Below are 22,648 nucleotides of genomic sequence, written 5' to 3'. Positions count from 1 at the left end.
ACCAATAAAAAAAAACATTTTTAGTGAATTGTTGGCCTTCTGGAAAGTATGTTCATTTACTGTATATGTACTCAATACTTGGTAGGGGCTCCTTTTGCTTTAATTACTGCCTCAATTCGGCGTGGCATGGAGGTGATCAGTTTGTGGCACTGCTGAGGTGGTATGGAAGCCCAGGTTTCTTTGACAGTGGCCTTCAGCTCATCTGCATTTTTTGGTCTCTTGTTTCTCATTTTCCTCTTGACAATACCCCATAGATTCTTTATGGGGTTCAGGTCTGGTGAGTTTACTGGCCAGTCAAGCACACCAACACCATGGTCATTTAACCAACTTTTGGTGCTTTTGGCAGTGTGGGCAGGTGCCAAATCCTGCTGGAAAATGAAATCAGCATCTTTAAAAAGCTGGTCAGCAGAAGGAAGCCTGAAGTGCTCCAAAATTTCTTGGTAAACGGGTGCAGTGACTTTGGTTTTCAAAAAACACAATGGACCTACACCAGCAGATGACATTGCACCCCAAATCATCACAGACTGTGGAAACTTAACACTGGACTTCAAGCAACTTGGGCTATGAGCTTCTCCACCCTTCCTCCAGACTCGAGGACCTTGGTTTCCAAATGAAATACAAAACTTGCTCTCATCTGAAAAGAGGACTTTGGAACACTGGGCAACAGTCCAGTTCTTCTTCTCCTTAGCCCAGGTAAGACGCCTCTGACGTTGTCTGTGGTTCAGGAGTGGCTTAACAAGAGGAATACGACAACTGTAGCCAAATTCCTTGACAAGTCTGTGTGTGGTGGCTCTTGATGCCTTGACCCCAGCCTCAGTCCATTCCTTGTGAAGTTCACCCAAATTCTTGTTCGATTTTGCTTGACAATCATAAGGCTGCGGTTCTCTCGGTTGGTTGTGCATCTTTTTCTTCCACACTTTTTCCTTCCACTCAACTTTCTGTTAACATGCTTGGATACAGCACTCTGTGAACAGCCAGCTTCTTTGGCAATGAATGTTTGTGGCTTACCCTCCTTGTGAAGGGTGTCAATGATTGTCTTCTGGACAACTGTCAGATCAGCAGTCTTCCCCATGATTGTGTAGCCTAGTGAACCAAACTGAGAGACCATTTTGAAGGCTCAGGAAACCTTTGCATGTGTTTTGAGTTGATTAGCTGATTGGCATGTCACCATATTCTAATTTTTTGAGATAGTGAATTGGTGGGTTTTTGTTAAATGTGAGCCAAAATCATCACAATTAAAAGAACCAAAGACTTAAACTACTTCAGTCTGTGTGCATTGAATTTATTTAATACACAAGTTTCACAATTTGAGTTGAATTACTGAAATAAATGAACTTTTCCACAACATTCTAATTTATTGAGATGCACCTGTGTGTGTATATATATATATATATATATATATATATATATATATATATATATATATATGTGTGTGTATATATATGTGTGTATATACAGGTGCTGGTCATATAATTAGAATATCATCAAAAAGTTGATTTATTTCACTAATTCCATTCAAAAAGTGAAACTTGTATATTATATTCATTCATTACACACAGACTGATATATTTCAAATGTTTATTTCTTTTAATTTTGATGATTATAACTGACGACTAAGGAAAATCCCAAATTCAGTATCTCAGAAAATTAGAATATTACTTAAGACCAATACAAAGAAAGGATTTTTAGAAATCTTGGCCAACTGAAAAGTATGAACATGAAAAGTATGAGCATGTACAGCACTCAATACTTAGTTGGGGCTCCTTTTGCCTGAATTACTGCAGCAATGCGGCGTGGCATGGAGTCGATCAGTCTGTGGCACTGCTCAGGTGTTATGAGAGCCCAGGTTGCTCTGATAGTGGCCTTCAGCTCTTCTGCATTGTTGGGTCTGGCATATCGCATCTTCCTCTTCACAATACCCCATAGATTTTCTATGGGGTTAAGGTCAGGCGAGTTTGCTGGCCAATTAAGAACAGGGATACCATGGTCCTTAAACCAGATACTGGTTGCTTTGGCACTGTGTGCAGGTGCCAAGTCCTGTTGGAAAATGAAATCTGCATCTCCATAAAGTTGGTCAACAGCAGGAAGCATAAAGTGCTCTAAAACTTCCTGGTATACGGCTGCGTTGACCTTGGACCTCAGAAAACACAGTGGACCAACACCAGCAGATGACATGGCACCCCAAACCATCACTGACTGTGGAAACTTTACACTGGACCTCAAGCAACATGGATTGTGTGCCTCTCCTCTCTTCCTCCAGACTCTGGGACCCTGATTTCCAAAGGAAATGCAAAATTTACTTTCATCAGAGAACATAACTTTGGACCACTCAGCAGCAGTCCAGTCCTTTTTGTCTTTAGCCCAGGCGAGATGCTTCAGATGCTGTCTGTTGTTCAAGAGTGGCTTGACACAAGGAATGCGACAGCTGAAACCCATGTCTTGCATACGTCTGTGCGTAGTGGTTCTCCCCCACATTTTTGAATGGGTTTTGTTTCACAATCCTCTCCAGGGTGCGGTTATCCCTATTGCTTGTACACTTTTTTCTACCACATCTTTTCCTTCCCTTCACCTCTCTATTAATGTGCTTGGACACAGAGCTCTGTGAACAGCCAGCCTCTTTTGCAATGACCTTTTGTGTCTTTCCCTCCTTGTGCAACGTGTCAATGGTCGTCTTTTGGACAACTGTCAAGTCAGCAGTCTTCCCCATGATTGTGTAGCGTACAGAACTAGACTGAGAGACCATTTAAAGGCCTTTGCAGGTGTTTTGAGTTAATTAGCTGATTAGAGTGTGGCACCAGGTGTCTTCGATATTGAACCTTTTCACAATATTCTAATTTTCTGAGATACTGAATTTGGGATTTTCCTTAGTTGTCAGTTATAATCATCAAAATTAAAAGAAATAAACATTTGAAATATATCAGTCTGTGTGTAATGAATGAATATAATATACAAGTTTCACTTTTTGAATGGAATTAGTGAAATAAATCAACTTTTTGATGATATTCTAATTATATGACCAGCACCTGTATATGTGTGTGTGTGTGGTTGCGTACACGTGCGTAACTATGACAGTGAAATTTTAGCAACCGTCTCCATCTCTCTGTGAGACTGAACTGCTACAAAAAATGTAAAAAAGACACATTCTTTCATTTTGGTGGCTCAGTGTAAAAAATAGTCAACATATGTATGGCTCAATTAATTTCTAGAGAAAAAAAAAAAAACTTTAGGCATCCAAGATAAACTTCTCAAGGCATATTTTTAGCTGAGGAAAAAGTTGTTTAAACATTTGCATTGTGTTGATACCAGTCACTCATGACTATCGTTCACTGATGTAATGTAATTAACAGCCAACTGGCACATTACATTTTTTTAATTTATTTACTCGCTTAAGTCAATTATTACTTGCATTTGGTGTTTGGTACATGTTAACTTTGGACCCTGCGTTAATGACATATACAGAGTGCATGTTATACATATATTAATATACAATATAATTTATTGTTTGACTATATAGAGAGGTATAGAAATATTGTTGTTGTGTAAAAACAGCAATAAATCTGCTAGAAGAGTGGGAGTGATTTGAAATAATAAGCATGGATTAATCATAGATATTCATGGTAATTAACCTTGTCACAGTGTGGGCTGAATATCTCAATGTTCAAAGCTGTGCAAAACACAGGAAAATCCCATTTTGTCAATCTATTGCTTTTGATGTTAGTCACAGTTTTACCCTTGCATATATTAAAAGAGTATTAAATAGCTTTGACAAAATCAATCTCTGTATTGGGTTGACATTTGAATATGCTCCATTTTACAATAGCTCCTTTTCATTTAGTAGGTAATGAAGAAGGCACAGATTTCATCAGTTAAATGTAATTTTAATCCCCAAATAGAGTTGTAACAGAATAAAAAGGTAGCAAGCCTTTGCAGAAAAGTATAAAGTATTACTTGTAAGCCTTTTTCCTTTCAGCATCCCTCAATGGTAATGTTTAAAACTAGCAAACTCATGAATAATATAATTCTGTCCAGTCCGAACTCACGTTGTTGTCCTGTGCATTTATAAGACAACAAATACTGTCCAATGTCTGTCATTACCGCTCTGCCTGCTCTCTGTGTCCTGACCACACTTCCACCTCTTCATCAGTCAATCATAAGCTATTTTCTGTAGAGACAGGGAGTAACATCATAGGCCTCTCTTAAAGGGCTATAAGATGCCCAGAGCTGCCACACTGCTGGTGTTTACGAGTCTGAATCACTCCTCGCAGCAATTAGAAGAAGCCAGTGTTCCTTATTAGATTGTCTTAGGAATCAAAAGTTTTTGAACACAGAGTAGTACCATAATAATATGAACCACTACTAAGTGCTAAGGCAGACACAAAACATTTAAATGGGTCATACTGTGATAATCACATTTATCTTGATTTTTTTCTTATTTTGAGATTAGTTCATTGTACCATGTAAATATACTGTGACTTCCGGAACTTAAAACTTTCTCCCCAGTGACATAAGACATTAATTGAAACATAATCTGCACAAGCAGCTCATACTTTCACAAATTTATGAGACAGACGAATACATTTGGAAAATCTTGTTTTTCATACGAAAAGGGTGTTTACATAATGTAGGAGTCTTAAAGGGATAGTTCACCAAAAAATTAAAATTCTCTCATCATTTACTCACCCTCATGCCATCCCTGATGTGTATGACTTTCTTTCTTCTGCAGAACACAAACAAAGATATTTAGAAGAAAATCTCAGTTCTGTTCTTTCAATGCAAGTGAATGGTGGCCAGAAATCTGAAAGACCAAAAAGCAGATAAAAGCAGCATAAAAGTAATCCATAAGACTCCAGTAGTTTAATCCATATCTTCATGGGTGTGGGTAAGAAACTGATCAATATATAAATAAATATTGATCTATTTCTCATCCACAATTATCATATCGATTTTGAATATATGGATTTAACCACTGGAGTCATATTGATTACTTTTATGCTGCTTTTATGTGCTTTTTGGACCTTCTGATTTCTGGCCACCATTTACTTGCACTGAAAGGACCAACAGAGCTGAGATATTCTTCTAAAAATGTTCATTTGTATTCAGCAGAAGAAAGAAAGTCATGCACATCTGAAATGGCAAGAGGGTGAGTAAATGATGAGAGCATTTTCATTTTTGGGTGAACTATCCTATTAAAGGCACAGCAGCAAAACAATAATAATTTTAATTCTAAGGGTTCAGCGGGAGGTTGAAAATCTTTCATAAAACTTCATTATGGCATTTTTTTGGTAAAAATCTTTAAAAACTGTACAAGTAAACAAATAAATAAAAATGGTATGATATTATCCCTTTAAGTCAAATAATTTAAAATTTTTGCTCTGGAGGATCATTGCAGCTTTTTTAATGAGTAAAAGTGCATAAAAATGTTTGCAAAGTGTGTGTCTGCAATTCATTGGGAGTCATTTTAATTTACATTGCTGTACTTGTGTGCACGTTAAAATAGTTTGCATGTATTCATAATGTAGAAACCTTTTTGTTCTTAGCTAAGTTTAACTGCATGGTTAAATGCAATATTTACCGAGCATTCATTTCATCATTCCAAACATCTGTGAGTGTGTGTGTGTGCGTGCGTGCGTGCATGCATGCCTACCTGTGTGCATGCCTGCGTGCAGTAACGGTTCTAGCTTATATGCCGCCCTGGGCAAAACCCGCTTCAACACACCCCCAAAGTTGTTGACCGGGGGGGGGGTCTGTGTGGGTGCCTCGTGCCGCCAACCATCACCCCCACCCCCACCCCCCCGCAAGATGCCGCCATGGGCAACTGCCCATGTTGCCCAGGCCTATATCCGCCACTGTCTGCGTGTGTTTTTGTCTAATGGGTTGCATTTTAAGTCATGTCCACTCAGTGACATGGCTCTCAAAATTATTACTCTACATACTTTTCACATGGGTCATGCCTACCACTCCAGACTTCAACTTCATATTTTTTTTTAGACTAGTTCATAAATCATTGCCAAAGACTGAGAACTTGAAGTTGTTTTTTAGGTTATCCAAAAGTTCTTGGACTCTCATAAGAAAAAATATAAACACTTAATCAATATCATATTTGATTTGACCGTAAGCATTTTAGTTATTGTTGTTCCACCAACAAAAATGGTTCCAAAAGAAGCCAAAGCAGGATCAACCATTGCAATTTGTTGTGTTAGCTTAATATGCTTGCCATTTGTTAATGTATATTGTTACAGTTGTTATAAATGTCTTGAAATATTCCTGAAAGAAGTTCATTTTTTAATGTACCTGATCGACTGATCTGTTTAGCATTATTTAATGTTTGATAAGAACTATTTTATTAAGAATTTTGATAAGAATTTTAAAGTGTAACTTGAAGTTCTTGATTCAGCATTTTTTGTTCCCCAACGTAGTGGCCACTGTAATAGTGTTGACTATACTGAGCTAGTAAGTGCACTCATAATAAATTACACTCTCAATTTAGCAGAAACAGTTGTCAATGCAATCTGGGATTTAGCCAGAATCTGCACTCACAATGATGTAGTCACACTTACCAAGTGACAACTGCATTGATGCACATTTGTGGTGAGCAGTTATCAATTAAATGCATTTTGTGTGCAGTGTGTACGTGTGTGTTCCAAGTTCCACCTCTTCTTCAAATCCTATAGCAAGTGTTATGTATACTGTATGCAATTCTGTGAGCCTTATTGCATGAGGATTGCATGACAAAACTGTGCTGGTAATTGTTTGAAGGAGTGCATGTATCTAATGGCAAACTATGCTCTGAATTTGCAGTAAATGAAGGAGGAATCAAACAGGCATCCAACTCCTGTCCAGACCCGGGGGAACCTGAAAATGGCAAGCGTATTGGTAACGACTTTAGGTAACCACCCTTCGGTACTGTGCATCCACATTAAATGTCCCCTAGGAAGACCAGTGTATAAAGCAACTTTCACGTAGTCAGATCTAGTGACTATTATCTCCTCCACATTAAAAGGAAAACTGAGAACTCTCCAAGTAAAATGTTTAGTGACTGGTTGCAAGTGCAATTTCTAGTTGGGTTAATAAATGTTCTGTAAACAAATGTATTTAACGTGAAAAATGTATTACCCACCCTCATGTTGTTTCAAACCTGTATGACTTGTATATCTTCTGTGGAACACTAAAGGAAATGTTAGGCAGAATGTAAGTCTCAGACACTTTTCATTTTCATTGCATTGTTTTTTTTTTTTTGTTTTTTTTTTCTCCATACAATGAAAGTGAATTGTTACTATGGAGGCTAACATTCTGCCTAACATTGTCTATTGTGTTCTCCTGAAGATAGAAAGCCATAAAGATTTGAAACAACATGAGGGTGAGTACATAATGAGAGAATTTCAAACTGAACTGTGACCTATGAATTATCACTTTAAGGTTGACTCAGCAAGGTAATTATAATGAATTGAGTATAATCTTAACAGTTAAGTGCCAAAAATATATGATTGATAAAAAAATATTTTTTTTTTTTTTTTTTTTGCTATATTGTGAAAATATATTTCATTATTTTCTCAAAATGTAAAATGCAAGTCATCTAGCATTAAATGCAAAAATATTGAAGTTTTTGTGGAGAGAAGAAACATGTTAACAGCCATAACACTTCTGGACTGATACCTGTCATTAATATTGTAGCGCCTGAATATATTACTGTCCTCTATTTAGTACTCCCGGAGAATGTAAATTATCTCCTTCCAGATCCCTCTTCAACACAGCCACTTTCGCAATGTCATGCTAATACCAGCTCCATAGGGATGCTGACAATATGCGTATGGAGCACAGCTTTGCCGGCAGTTAGGACCAGCAGATTCGAATTGTGACACTGATGTAATTGCAGGCTTTTTTGAAACGTGGATTGCAGCAGATTCCAGCTAAAGTTGTGAGAGCATTTGGTGTTAGATACAGTGCCAGCAGAGAAAAAGGTCTTTTGCACAAGATCACGCACCATCTTGCATAAGTCCTGTTTGTGGTTTCCTCAAATGGAATCATATGAATGGTCAGTGTCAGACTATGTGGAGCAGATTTTGTTGAGTGCTGTGAAATGTCAGATTCAAGGGAGAGTTGAAGGAGCAGAGGAAGCTCTAGACTAGAGTTTAAAATTATCCAGAAGAAGCACCACCGTATCGATTGTGAGTAAGGAAGGAAGATAAGATGCTCTTCTGATATCCTTTCATTTATTTATTCCTCTCTTGTCAATCTTGCAATACTTCACTCCAAAACTTTGTGTGTGTATAGCTACATTCACTCAGCAGGATATGGTTGTCTGTTCTGTTTGGAGTGTTAAATAACATTCTGTTCATACAAAATTTGGAGAGTGACAACTGCATTCTCTTACATAAGTTACTCCCTTAAATGTTCAGGACTAACTACCAAATTTTGAGAGTGAGTTAGGTTGATGTGTGCTATTTAAACGGAAACACAGTCGATAACTAGTTGTCTGTCACGTCACGGATTATTAATATGGCATTATTCTTTGCTGTCAATCGCTAGTATTAGAGCTGTCAAACTCTCTTAGGTTATGAAAAAAAGGCAGAACATATCTGTATTTTGCAATTGGAAAGCGAAGCAAAACTCTGACAAAGATCCAGAGAGTTCTTGACCAGATTCTTGAGAAGATGGAAGCTGTGGGAGCTGCCCAAAATAGTTTAGAATAAAAATGAAATCCTTGTCAGAGCCTAATCCCTCTCTTCTCCTCAGTAATTTCCTGTTTCTCTCTCTCCATTATACTATCCAATAAAGGCAAAAAAAAATAAAAAATCCTTGAAGGCAGTATAAAGTTTTTATATTTTGTTTTCTGTAACTATGGTTACAGGCATTATGCAAGGTTATCAGAGGTTAGAGAATGGAGTTGACTTTGGTGGCCTGTCCATACAGACATTATTTAATCCAGTTCTGTCTGCTGCTGAATGTACCAGATAATTTGAGAGTCAAACCTGTTAGTAAATATGGTTGTCAATCTGAAACACTGACTGTGTGAACCTAGTCTATGTGTTTTACTAATCAATTACACTATTGTATTTGTGTAGGAACTGATTTGTTTGTCATCCTGCTATTGTATGCGTGTGTTTGTACTGATTCCCCCTTCCACAGTATTGGTGCCACAGCCCAGTTCACCTGTGATGAAGACCACGTTCTCCAGGGCTCCAAGAGCATCACCTGTCAGAGAGTGGCTGAGGTGTTTGCAGCGTGGAGTGACCATCGACCTGTCTGTAGAGGTGAGTCTATTATAGGCCTTTGTAAATTAATTGATAAATGTGATCAGTATATGAATAAAATAATGAAACACTATATTATATATTTTTTGTTCCCCATCTGTCACTCACTCGACGTTGTGTTGATGTAGTGACACTAGGGGTCACTCTTGGGAGCCCCAAACACCTCTGATTTTTTGAAAAAAAGTCCAATGGGAATTGGCGAGTGGAATGTGCATGCCACTCCCCCAGACATATGGGTATAAAAGGAGCTGGTATGCAACCACTCATTCAGATTTTCTCTTTGTAGCCGAGCTGTTGTATTCAGTGCACTGAATTCAATTCCCTCCAAATACGCACCTCAAAACTGCTGGATTTACGGCGCATTTCAGCGGCTTCTCCCCCTCTGCACCTGTGGAGTGCAGAGAATGCCCCTTGGTACTTCAGCAGAGCGAAAAAAGAGAGTAAATTCTAAAAGAGTATATTTTCATTCACAAAAAGAGCGGCACACACGGAACGTCTCTTTAAAGATGCCTTTCCATTTGTGTGTTATTCCTGGTTGCGGTCATTATCTCTCCGCTTCTGACGGCCACGATTGCTGTCTTATGTGTCTGGGCACTGCCCACGCGGAGACATCGTTCTTGGATGGGTCAAATCCTCATTGCGAGAACATGACCATAGCAACGTTGCGGTCTCAGCTTGCCTTCATAAGAAAGCAAGCCACCCCAGCGGCTCCCCGCCTCGGTCCTTCTACCTACGGGTATGAGGCCAGCACGGCTAGCACTGGGGGCGATTTGGCGCGGTCTCTCAGGCAGGCGATGTCCACCCTGGTGGTCCAGGAGCGCCACCTTTGGCTCAACTTGGTTGAGATGCGAGAGGCTGACAAGGCACGGTTCCTTGACGCCCCCATCTCCCAGGTTGGCTTGTTCGGCGACACCGTCGAGGATTTTGCCCAGCAGTTCTCGGTGGTGAAGAAGCATACGGAGGCCATACAACACATCTTGCCCTGGCACGGCTCAAGACCCCGCACCCCATCTGCTCGTTGCCAAGGGCGTCCTCCTGCAGCAACAACACCGGCTCCGCTGCAGCCCGCCCCCGTGGCCCGGCCCCGGCGTGGAGCCCAACGCAGGAAGCAGATAGCACCCGTCTCACAGTTGGCTGCCAAGTACCCGAGGAAGGCTTTGAAGAGCCCCTGAGACGGACGACCCAGGGGCAAGGAGACCTGCTTCTCTGGAGCTGGTGAACAGATCACTCCATCCCCCGGTGGAGGGCCGGGAGGAGAATCTTTTGTTTCATTTTTTGCCGCATGCACAAGAGGCTGCGGTACCCAAAAGTTCGACAAAAGAGTGGATTTCTCGTTTCCTGGGTCACATGTCCGGTGCGCACGGCCATCGTCATGACCACCGTACACCGTCCCATTTTTGCAGGTATGGCGCTCCAGCGGTGGACCCCCCCGCCCCTGTGCGCCCAGCTGTGGCACAAACATGCCCACACAGGATTGGTTCCGGTGGACGACGTGGACGAGATTCCTCCCCCCCCTCCTCGGCCAATCTTATGGTGGGCGGCAGGAGCCAGGTAAGTGCTTCAATGTCCCTGGTCTCAGCATGGCCATGGGTATGAGTCCCCTCGACGTGGCACCTCGAGCTCCGCCCCGCCACGAGGCCCCACCCGCCGGTACATCCGACGTGATCATACCCTTCTGCGCAAGGGCGCGATAGAGCCTGTCCCTCCAGCTGAGATGAAGAAAGGGTTCTACAGCCCTTACTTCATCGTACTGAAGAAAGGCGGTGGGTTGCGACCAATCCTGGACCAGCGAGTACTGAACCGGGCTTTGCACAGACTCCCGTTCAAGATTGAAAAATGCATTCTAGCGAGCGTCCGGCATCAAGATTGGTTCGCGTACTTCCACGTCTCGGTCTTACCTCAACACAGACCCTTCCTGCGGAAGGCCAGGCGTACCAGTACAAGGTCCTCCCCTTCGGCCTGTCCTTGTCCCCTTGTGTCTTCACGAAGGTCGTAGAGGCAGCCCTTGCCCCGCTAAGGGAAGTGGGCATCCGCATCCTCAACTCGACGACTGGCTAATCCTAGCTCACTCTCGAGAGTTGCTGTGCGCACACAGGGATCTCGTGCTCCGGCACCTCAGCCGACTGGGGCTTCGGGTCAACTGGGAAAAGAGCAAGCTCTCCCCGGTTCAGAGTATCTCTTTTCTCGGTTTGGAGTTGGACTCAGTCTCGATGACAGCGCGCCTCATGAACAAGTGTGCACATCCTCAGCGGTGGCCACACCGCTCAGGTTGAAGCATATGAGACCGCTTCAGCACTGGCTTCAGACTCGAGTCCCGAGATGGGCATGGCATCGCGGGACACATCGCGTGGCCATCACGCCGATCTGTCGCCACCTCTTCAGTCCTTGGACCGACCTTGCATTTCTATGGGCAGGAGTTCCCCTAGAGCAGGTCTCCAGCTGCATCGTGGTTACAAGAGACGCCTCCAAGATGAACTGGGGCACCGTATGCAACGGGCACACAGCCGCCGGCTCCTGGACTGGCCTGTGGCTGCGTTGGCACATCAACTGCCTAGAGTTGTTGGCAGTACTGCTCGCCCTGCGGAGGTTCTTGCTGTTGATCTAGGGCAAGCACTTGTTGGTCCGGATGGACAACACGATGACGGTAGCGTACATCAACTGCCAAGGCGGTCTACGCTCCCGTTGCATGTCACAACTCGCCCACCGTCTCCTCCTCTGGAGTCAGCAGTGCCTTAAGTCGCTATGAGCCACTCACATCCCGGGCGACCTCAACACTGCAGTGGATGATAGGGGGCCTGGGTAGCTCAGTGGTAAAATACACTGGCTACCACCCCCGGAGTTCGCTAGTTCGAATCCCAGGGCGTGCTGAGTGACTCCAGCAAAGCAACCAAATTGGCCCGGTTGCTAGGGAGGGTAGAGTCACATGGGGTAACCTCCTCGTGGTCGCTATAATGTGGTTTGTTCTCGGTGGGGCGCATGGTGAATTGAGCGTGGTTGCCGCGGTGGATGGCGTGAAGCCTACACACGCTCTATGTCTCCATGGCAACGCGCTCAACAAGCCACGTGATGAGATGCGCGGGTTGACTCTCTCAGACGTGGAGGCAAATGGGATTTGTCCTCCGCCACCCGGACTGAGGCGAATCACTATGCGACCACGAGGACTTAGCGCATCGGGAATTGGGCATTTCAAATTGGGAGAAAAAGGGGAAAAATCCAAAAAAAAAAAAAAAACACTGCAGCGGATGCGCTGTCATGACAGGATACGCTCAGGGGAGAGTGGAGACTCCACCCCCAGGTGGTCCAGCTGATTTGGAGTCGATTCGGTCGAGCACAGGTAGACCTGTTTGCTTCCCGGGAATCCTCCCACTGCCCACTTTGGTACGCCCTGACCGAGGCACCCCTCGGTTACGTGACAGCCTGGTGCGCTGGCTACGAGGCACACAATGGTCTGCCTGTCACACACCGCCAGCTCACATATCGACACAACGTCAAGTGAGTGACAGATAGGGAATGTCATGGTTACTTTTGTAACCTCCGTTCCATGATGGAGGGAACGAGACGTTGTGTCCCTCTTGCCACAACGCTGAACTACCCGCTGAAATGGCCGGGACCTGGTCTCGGCTCCTCAGCACAAAACCTGAATGAGTGGTTGCATACCAGCTCCTTTTATACCCGTATGTCCAAGGGAGTGGCATGCAAATTCCACTCGCCAATTCCCATTGGCCTTTTTTCAAAAAAGCAGAGGTGTTTGGGGCTCCCAAGTCCCCCCGAGTGTCACTACATTGACACAATGTCTCGTTCCCTCCATCAGGGAACGGAGGTTATGAAAGTAACCATGACGTTTTGTTTGTTTGTTTAGAAACAAAATGCCCTTTTGTTTTTTTTTTTTTTTTTTTTTTTTTTTTTTTAATATTTAGTAGGATTAATTATTGCTAGAGGGTTTAGGTTAAAGGGGGAAATATTAATTAATTTCAAGTGTTGTAGTTAATTTGTGACAAGCTTACTAAACTTTATTTTCAGTCGATCTGATAGTATTGCCATCTTCTTCTTCTTCTTTCGGCTGCTCCCATTAGGGGTGGCCACAGCGGACCATCCTTGATCCGCATATTTTACTTGGCACAGGTTTTTACGCCAGATGCCCTTCCTGACGCAACCCCCAGTGGCTGGGGGATTCTCACTCACACCTATGGGGAACTTAGAGTCTCCAGTTCACTTAACCTGCATGTTTTTGGACATGTGGGGGAAACCAGAGCAATCTCATAGTATTGCCATGGCAACCAATAAAAATCAGAGCAGAATTTTGCATGCCAGCAGTGACTTCACACAGCCCTACTGGCTTTAAGTGTCAGTTTACTGCCTTAGGCAAACAAACAGCAACTGAACAGTCTCCATCCTTCAGAGAGGACACTTTATGGATACATAGCTCAAAATGAATTGGAGAGACATGGGTAACTAATTGTTATCTTGGATAACATTTAAGGATCATGGGATATTTTGCATTGCTGTTTCTTTTATTTGCTTTTTTGTGCACCTTCATTAAGTATCCTTAATTAAGCGTCCTTAATTTTGGAAACAAAAAATGCACAGGCCTATATATATATACACTACCGGTAAAAAGTTTTGAAACACTTACTCATTCTTTATTATATATATATATATGTATATGTATGTATGTATGTATGTATGTATGTATATGTGTATATATATATATATATATATGTGTATATATATATATATATATATATATATATATATATATATATATATATATATATATATATATATATATGTATGTTTTTTTTACATTTTAGAATAATAGTAAAGTCATCAAAACTATGGAATAACATAAATGGAACTATGGGAATTATGTTGTGACTAAACAAAATCCAAAATAAATCAAAACTGTGTTATATTTTAGCATCTTCAAAGTAGTCACCCTTTGCCTAGAATTTGCAGACATGTACACTTGACCCTGGGATGCTTTTTAAACAGTATTGAAGGAGTTCCCATCTATGTTGGGCACTTATTGGCTGCTTTTCTTTATTATTTTGTCCAAGTCATCAATTTCAAAAACTTTTATTTTAATTTTAATTTTTTTATAATATTTTAGTTTTATAATTAAATAAATTAATATGGTGGCACAAATATATTTTTGTCTACAAACAAATTTCAAACATTTAAGCATATGCCTTCAGATAAAAAGATTTGTAATATCGTGAGAAACATTTCAGTCAAGTGTTTCAAAACTTTTGACTGGTAGTGTATATGTGTATACGTTTTGTGGCATTAGGGCCAGAGCATGCAGCAAAATAAAGGCAAGAAATTGTGGTTGAGGGTTAATGATGTAATTGATCATTCTGGGTGGCAATTGTTTTTAGTACACCCTGTTCCAGTGTCTTGGAGTCTTCTAATCTTTATGCTTGGTGCTGACTTGGCCCATTCTCCCAGCAGAGGACAGTTTAAATGTCAGGGAGTGTAAAACAACAAATATGGCTGGATATACAAGGGATACATAAAGCCAGGTATTTGGGCAATGGGCAGTTATCTTGATGCATAAAACTGAAATATTTTCTGAATGCCAGCCCCTTAGGAAAGCAACTGCAATGTTCTTGATTAAAAGATCAGATAGCATTAGACTCACTCTAGGCAGTCAGGCCAGTGTGCTTTTAAGCAAAAGAGGTAAATGAACTATGTTTAATTAGAGTATATACATACTGTACCTTTGTATAAAGCTTCTAATGAATGAAAGGCTTGTTAAACAATATGCATTGTTTATTGTATAAAGCTTGTATAGTGTGGAAATCAAATATTGAGAGTGGGGGTGGGGCGGCACAGTTCATGGTTAATTTTAAATATCTTTACCGTCAGCTGTAAACAAATGTAAAAGTCTTGTGCAGGTTAGAGTTCTTGTCATTGTTTTGTGAAGGTAGGATAAAAAGTGACAGGTTATCATTGGCCAAGTAATGAATTGTTTGCTCACCCTGTCCCTTAATTTTATACATAATTTCTCTCTGGCTGCTTTGCTACAGGCGAGAGCGCCAAGCCAAGGCCGTTCATTTAGCAGGCCTTAATTGAGCTGTCAGGGAAGGCACAAGCATGCACAGATATACGTCACAGCAAGAACTGATATAGCTTTCTGGACCTCTTCCATGAATTCTTAAATCACCAGCTTGTCCATAATTCGTTGTCGCTTGTATGTAAGACCAGTACAGCACACTGAAACACAACTACAGGAATAACAGTAGGCACTGACTTTTGAAGTGTTTATAGACACACTGTATGCACTACCTTATTTTGTAGCTCTTACCATCTTAAAGGTGAAGTGTGTCATTTCTGCACCACTGGCTTCACCAAACGGAATGTCAGAAATAATGATGAACGGTGAAATAATGAAAACAGATAGTCCCACCCCAAACTCACAGCATTAGTTGAGCCAAAGTTGCTGTGTCGGGCTGGGGTGTGTTTCCTGTACAACTACGTAACTCACTGCTTAACCAACATAGTGCGATGATGCATCATTGGAGAAATTAACTAGCTAGTGATGACTGTTCCCGAAACTCTAGTAACTATGTTGCCCATCCATTGTTCTAACCACGTTGATTCAACCGTATTAAGTTATCATTAATGACGTTACTAAGGGAGTGGAGTAATAACTTCTTAGGATATCAAATTATAATAGCTAATTTACACATACTCCAGAAAGCTGTTTAATGCGCAAAGCTGCTGAAGACACGAAAGCCAGGTGCACTATGTAAATGCAACAGATACATTGCGTTGCAATAGGGGTTTCACTTTACATCAGACTTCGGGGTTCCCCGATGCACTTGAGCACATACGCACATGCACTCTTCAAAAACATATAAGAGCTTCACTTATGTATTAATGTAAACACATATAAGCCGTGTTCTCGGACAGAAACCGTGTATGATTAAGTGCTTTCTCTAAACAGCCTTAAATGGCTGCATCCGCGTTTATGTGACATTTGAACACCTCTTTCTTCCCAACCTTGGAATAAGCCGTTTTCTTAAATGCATGCAAATGTTGTCAAAGTCTTGACAAAATGAAAAATATCTATGGAATAAAAGATATAGAAGCCTCAGCGAAGTCAAATGATGTCCATACAGCAAACTAACAAGAAACTATGCTTCTAACCACAGATGGAGAGCTGTATGCGATTCTGTTTGCGAATGTTCGTTGAAACTAAGGTTTAATAACCAAATTGTTGATCTATGTTAGTAACGATGGAACCTGCGACCATAGTTGGCTAACACTGCTTTTTGGAAACACACCCCTGGTTGGGATGCTCAAAGAAACAGATCAATGTTTTGATAGCACTGTAGAGCCATGGTGTTTACACTTTTCAGGAAGGTTAGCCTACTGTGCAAATGGTTTAATTGTAACTGCCTCTGCATATTAAGTTGGGATATGAGAAAGAATTACACACTTAAGCTTTAAAGGGATAGTTCACCAAAAAATTTATTTCTGTCATCATGATCTCCTCCTTATGTTGTTTCAGCCCTGTTTCTCTTCCTTTCTTTCTTTCATGGAAAACAAAAGGAGATGTAAGGCAGAATGTTAGCCTCAAATCACCATTTACTTTTATTGTCAGCCATCTTTTTAAATTACATTGTTTCAAAGCAGCTTTACTGGTCATGCCTAAATCTTTTAATGTCCCCAGTGAACAGATTTATAGAAAATCATGTCTTAATGTCTTTAGGCTCCCAGTGAGCAAGCCAAAGGCGACTGTAGCCAAAGGCGACATTTCATCTTTTTTCCCATAAAATGAAAGTGAATGGTGCCTAAAACTGTCATTCTGCCTGACATCTCCTTATGTGTTCTACAAAAACCTAAATACAAAAAAGTCTGAGTTTGGAACAACATGAGGGCGAGTAAATGATAAACAGAATTTTTATTTTTGGGTGAACTCTCCAAGAGAATAGTTGGAAGGACTAAGAGGGATTAAGAGATGAGATAGCATGATGGAAAGAGAAAAAGGGAATGTAATACAAACACTAGAAGAATAATAAAAGACTTAAACCAGGTCAAAGAGAAAGAGTCAAGAGTGTTAAATTGTTTAATCACCAAAATGCTGCCAGGGATGAAAATAATCCTGTGTGATACTCAAGTAACTGCTGGCTGAGTAAGATCTGTGTTGAAGAGTGCCTGCAGCTATCTGGACAGCTGTCTTCTTCGTTGGGGGTCTACATGCTCACAGAACATGGCAACCCACTGTGAGGGAAAACGAAAAGGAAAGCTCATGAAAGCTCAAACTGTTACACACTCGAGAACCCAGACCATCTCACTTTGCATGGATGATCAGTGTATATCTGCATGTGTCCAGACTTTGTCTCTCTTTCTCTCTTGTACACACATGTGAAGTGCGCGGGGCTTTGTCTCAGTGGGGCTCTGACCTTTAGCTCTCTACTTAATCACTACCTTCATATCACTTGGGTGCCCGTTTGTTCCTGTGGCTACAGACTGCACAAACTAATTGAGAAGATGCCACTTGAAATCATGCAGAAAATTGCCTAGATCTATATTTTCATGACATCCCAGGGGTATGCTGAGTTAATCATAAATTTCAATTCAGCCATTTATTGGGCACCACTTGGGTGCCTTCCCTGTCCATTTTTTGGTCCTTGATAAAATATATTATGATTTAAACCAGTGAACCTGTTATTATGTGAAATTAGAGGTAATTGTAAAGCATTGGTTTAACAGACCTCTTAACAATATTTTGCAACAGTGGTTCTCAACTGGTTGGTCACAGGTCTGTGCTGGGGTTATGGAGAGCAGGGAAAACATAATGCTAAATGCAAATAATAAAATGCAACTAACCAGATAATCATGTATAGTTAGATTAGAACATTTGCTTTTATAAGGACTTTTAAAAGGGAAGAAAAAATACTTACCATATCTTTTGTTGATGCCAAAGGCCATTCGTCCACCAACTCTACCATATTTTTTCTCAAATTAATTTGTCATTTGGTCGAAGCTAGCCAAGTAAGACAGGTTGCATGACATGCCTTCATCCTTAAAAAACCATGCACAAAACAACACAAGGTAAAAGAAAACATAACCCATACTATATTAAAAAAGTTTTACTTGCAACAAGGACATGATTTGTGCATTTTGTGGCATTAATTTTTGGCCACATTCATCAAGAATCTATACAGATTAAAATTTATACAATAAACAGTTTTGATACTTGTCAGGTCACCACTTGAAATCTAATTTAAAATTTGGGCCCTGAAGCAAAACCAGTTGAGAACCTCCTAATGTTTTATTGATATTGATATTGATTATTGATGAGTCACATGACACAAAAGTAACATGAGCTAATATTTCACAAATTATAGTTTACCAAAAAATGAAAATTCCATCATTAATTGCATACCCTCATACCATCCCAGATGTGTATGATTTTTTCCCCCCTCTTTTTTAGAAGAATATTTCAGCTCTTTAGGTCCTCACAATACAAGTGAATGGGTACCACAATTTTGAACCTCCAAAATGCACATGAAGGCAGCATAAAAGTAATCCATATAACTCCAGTGGTTAAATCTGTATCATGATCATCTATATAGCAATATGATTGGTGTCATATATAGCGATCCTTTTTTTACCATAAATTCTCCTTCCTGCCCAGAAGGTGGCGATATGCACAAATAATGTGAAACGCCAAAAACAAAAGAAGAAGAAAGTAGAGAATGATAGTTATAAAAAGACTAAAATATTGATCTGTTTCTCATCCACACCTATCATATTGCTTCTGAAGATATGTATTGAACCACTGGAGTCATATGGATGACTTTTATGCTGACTTTATGTCCTTTTGTAGCTTCAACATTTTGATACCCATTCAGTTGCATTGTGAGGACCTACAATATGCTGAAATATTCTTCTAAAAATTCATTTGTGTTCAGCAGAAGAAAGAAAGTCATACACATCTGGGATGTCATGAGGGTGAGTAAATGATGAGAGAATTTTCATTTTTGGGTCAACTATCCGTTTAGTAAAGATACACACGTTTTGCGCTAAACTCTCACTGCTGGAAAATACAGTAGGTTTTTTGGTATTCTTCCTTTATGACTACCTCATCAGTTAAAGCTAAAGTTTATTACGAATGCCAGACTGGAGAGGGCTTGTGACAGGGTGCTTCTCTAATTAGGAGCCCCTTGACGAGCGAATGACTTTTAGAGGAAAAAGAGCGCTTTCAGGCCCGAAGGAGCCTCGCAGTTCCCCCGTGCATGCCCGATATAATACGTTTTTGATTTTCAAGATGTCGATAGTCCATCCTGGTGCCGTTGGAGATAATGCCTCCTTGTCTTTTCATCAAAGCCCTGTTATGTTGACATCAAGCATGATAAATACGGCAAATACAAGAGGCTGAGAAGGCGTAAAACCCTGTAGTCGTCAGTATCTCTGTCACTGGCTTTGGGAGAGAAACAGCTGAGCGTGTCTACTTAGCAAATTATAACTGACATTTCTATATTAAAATAGCGTATCAGGCCCAAGTGTGTTTAGTTAAGCCTGCTTTAAATTAACTGATTTAGCCGCCATGAAGTTAGTCATCTGAGGGTTTGATTGGATTGCTAATCTTTGACAAAGATGGTCATGGAAGACTGGTTAAGGCTTGTGGGTTATATTCCGATATGAGCCATACAAATCCCACTAAAACATTAAGACCGGTAAGTGAAACTCAATCCCTGGAGATAAGCTGGGTCACAGACTTTTTTCTAATTATCAAATCAATAGTAGAAACTTTTAAGTGGCCGCTGACCACAGCTGAAGCCAATTACCAGATACTTTGACAGGCTTTTGAAGATAAAAGCACACTCCTAATTCTATCTTGCCATTTTCTTTTTCTCTCACTCTTTTGAAATAGTGAAAACTTGTGGATCAAATCTTCAAGGTCCGTCTGGGACTTTTACCTCACCGAATTTCCCCATTCAGTATGAGAGCAACTCCCAGTGTGTGTGGATCGTTACAGCCAGCAACCCAAACAAGGTAAAATCAGCATCACACTGCACAAATGTGTGTGATAAGCATATTAATGCTGTAACATCTTTCATATTCTAGAAGCACACCTTCAGCTCTTGTTACAAGTTCAATGCTGAAAACATCTGTTTAATTTCTTGATAATGCAAGCTGTCTTCTTCTGGAAAAACATTAGCTGAATTCATGCTTTTAAAGTTTTTTTTTTTCTTTTTTTTTTTTTGGATGATCTTTTTCTTGCAGGTAGTTTAAATGGAAAGAGTATTCACACAATGTGATACAACTGTCACACAGAACAGTGGGGTCCAAAAGTCTGAGACTACAGTAAAAAACAAAACAAAAAAAACAAAAAATCTGATATTAAAAAAAGTTTTAGTATTTTTCACAGAAAAGTTAGGACATAAAACAAATATTTAAAAATCTGCACTATTTCTAGGTAGGCTTGGGATTGATGCCGTTTTCACATATCAGTAATTTGAAGATTTCTACGATTATTATCAATATATATCGGGATGTTTTTGGATATAAATTGGGTCGCTCGTTGCACAATACTCTTTGTCTTTTCAAACATATTTCTCATACTTTGGTTAAGTGTGAGCAGCAGGGTAAATTAAAGTGGGCCACACACCTGACGCATTTGTCAGACAACATGACGTGCTCTAAAATTTGAAACAATTATTTTCTATAAAGGTACTAACACACATACATAGATAATTTACTCTAGTCATTACTGGATGATACACTGATCAGCCACAACATTAAAACCACCTGCCTAATATTGTGTAGGTCCCCCTCGTGCAGCACCAACAGCACCAACCCGCATCTCAGGACAGCATTCTGAGATGCTGTTCTTCTCGCCACCATTGTACAGATCAGTTATCGGAGTTCCAATAGACTTTGTCAGTTTGAAACAGTCTGGCCATTCTCTGTTGACCTCTCTCATCAACAAGGCATTTCCGTCCACAGAACTGCCGCTCACTGGATGGTTTTGGCACCATTCTGATAAATTCTAGAGATTGTTGTGCGTGAAAATCCCAAGAGATCAGCAGTTACAGAAATACTCAAACCAGCCCATCTGGCACCAACAATCATGCCACGGCCCAAATCACTGAGATCACATGTTTCCCCATTATGATGGTTGATGTGAACTTTAACTGAAGCTCATGACCCATATCTGCATGATTTTTTGCACTGCACTGCTGCCACACAATTGGCTAATTATATAATTGCATGGATGATTGTTGGTGCCAGATGGCTGGTTTGAGTATTTCTGTAAATGCTGATCTCCTGGGATTTTCACATACAACAGTCTCTAGAATTTAAGTTCTGTGGACAGAAATGCCTTGTTGATGAGAGAGGTCAACAGAGAATGGCCAGACTGGTTTGAATGGACAAAGTCCACGGTAACTCAGATAACAGCTCTCTACAATTGAGGTGAGAAGAATAGCATCTCAGAATGTTTGACAGCTTAATTAGAAAGACCTATTCAATGCTACATACAGGGAAATTGCATAATAAACCACACCATTTCGAATCGTTCAGTTTGCACAGTTACACCTGTTTCATACACTAACCTGCAAACTCATCAATGTCACTTTGTTAATTCTTAAATAAGTACATAATCCTTTTGTAACTTTGACTGCAATCAGCTCATAATGTGTGTATGATATTTGTGCCTTGTCCATGCCATGACTGGCTTCAGTAAATGTTATGTCTCCCAAAGTTATTATGTCAGACTTCATTGAATGGAATGCAACTGACAGTGAATTGAAAACGCACAAATTAGGCTTCAAATTTAAATGTCATCTGATGTTAATATATCGATGCCTTAAAAATTTATCGATAAAATAATGTGCCGATCAATAATAAATAAATCTATATTTTAGAACATCCCTATTTCTAGGTCAGCAGTTTATTCATTATACTTTATAAGCAATTTGGCACTGGCCATGTTTACTCTATACGAAAGGTCAGATTTAAAAATCAGGTTTTGCACAAACTTGCCAGTTCATGCCAGCACAAGTGCATGCTGTCATTAAAAAAGGCAACATGCCAAATACTACGAAATTCTCAACTTTTCATACAACTTTTTAATCAAATTGTTAGGTTGATAATATAATTTGTAATGAAAAGAAATTTATGAAATTACAAAAATGCTCGTTTCAGAATTTTAGACCCCTAAAGCAGGCATTAGTTTGTATTAAATGATTAAGTGATACATATTGTGGGGGACTGTCCACTGTGGGTTGTGATGGGCCAGGACAGGTCCCATGTTGTATATTAGTCCCAGTCCATCCCTGAGGTAAATAATGCATATTTCATGCATGTGTTATTACAATATAGCCCTTTAAGCCTGCTAATCATAAATTGCATGCATATGTGTGCTTGTGGGACCACAC

The 22,648-nt window shown here is 40.4% G+C and overlaps 1 protein-coding gene across 1 annotated transcript in view; it reads left to right on the top strand.

Moving 5' to 3' along the window:
- Positions 1-22,648, top strand: part of LOC127425389 (CUB and sushi domain-containing protein 3-like) — a 701,868-nt gene that overhangs the window by 427,312 nt on the left and 251,908 nt on the right. The window contains exons 8-10 of the mRNA XM_051671320.1: positions 6,799-6,886; positions 9,127-9,251; positions 20,140-20,261. Coding sequence (XP_051527280.1) covers positions 6,799-6,886; positions 9,127-9,251; positions 20,140-20,261 — 335 coding nt within the window. The remainder of the gene's footprint in view (positions 1-6,798; positions 6,887-9,126; positions 9,252-20,139; positions 20,262-22,648) is intronic.

This window comes from Myxocyprinus asiaticus, chromosome 34 (genome assembly GCF_019703515.2).
Source record: "Myxocyprinus asiaticus isolate MX2 ecotype Aquarium Trade chromosome 34, UBuf_Myxa_2, whole genome shotgun sequence".
Classification (NCBI taxonomy): domain Eukaryota; kingdom Metazoa; phylum Chordata; class Actinopteri; order Cypriniformes; family Catostomidae; genus Myxocyprinus; species Myxocyprinus asiaticus.
The sequence above is the reverse complement of the archived record's forward strand: the minus strand, read 5'-3'. Positions and strand labels throughout refer to the sequence as shown.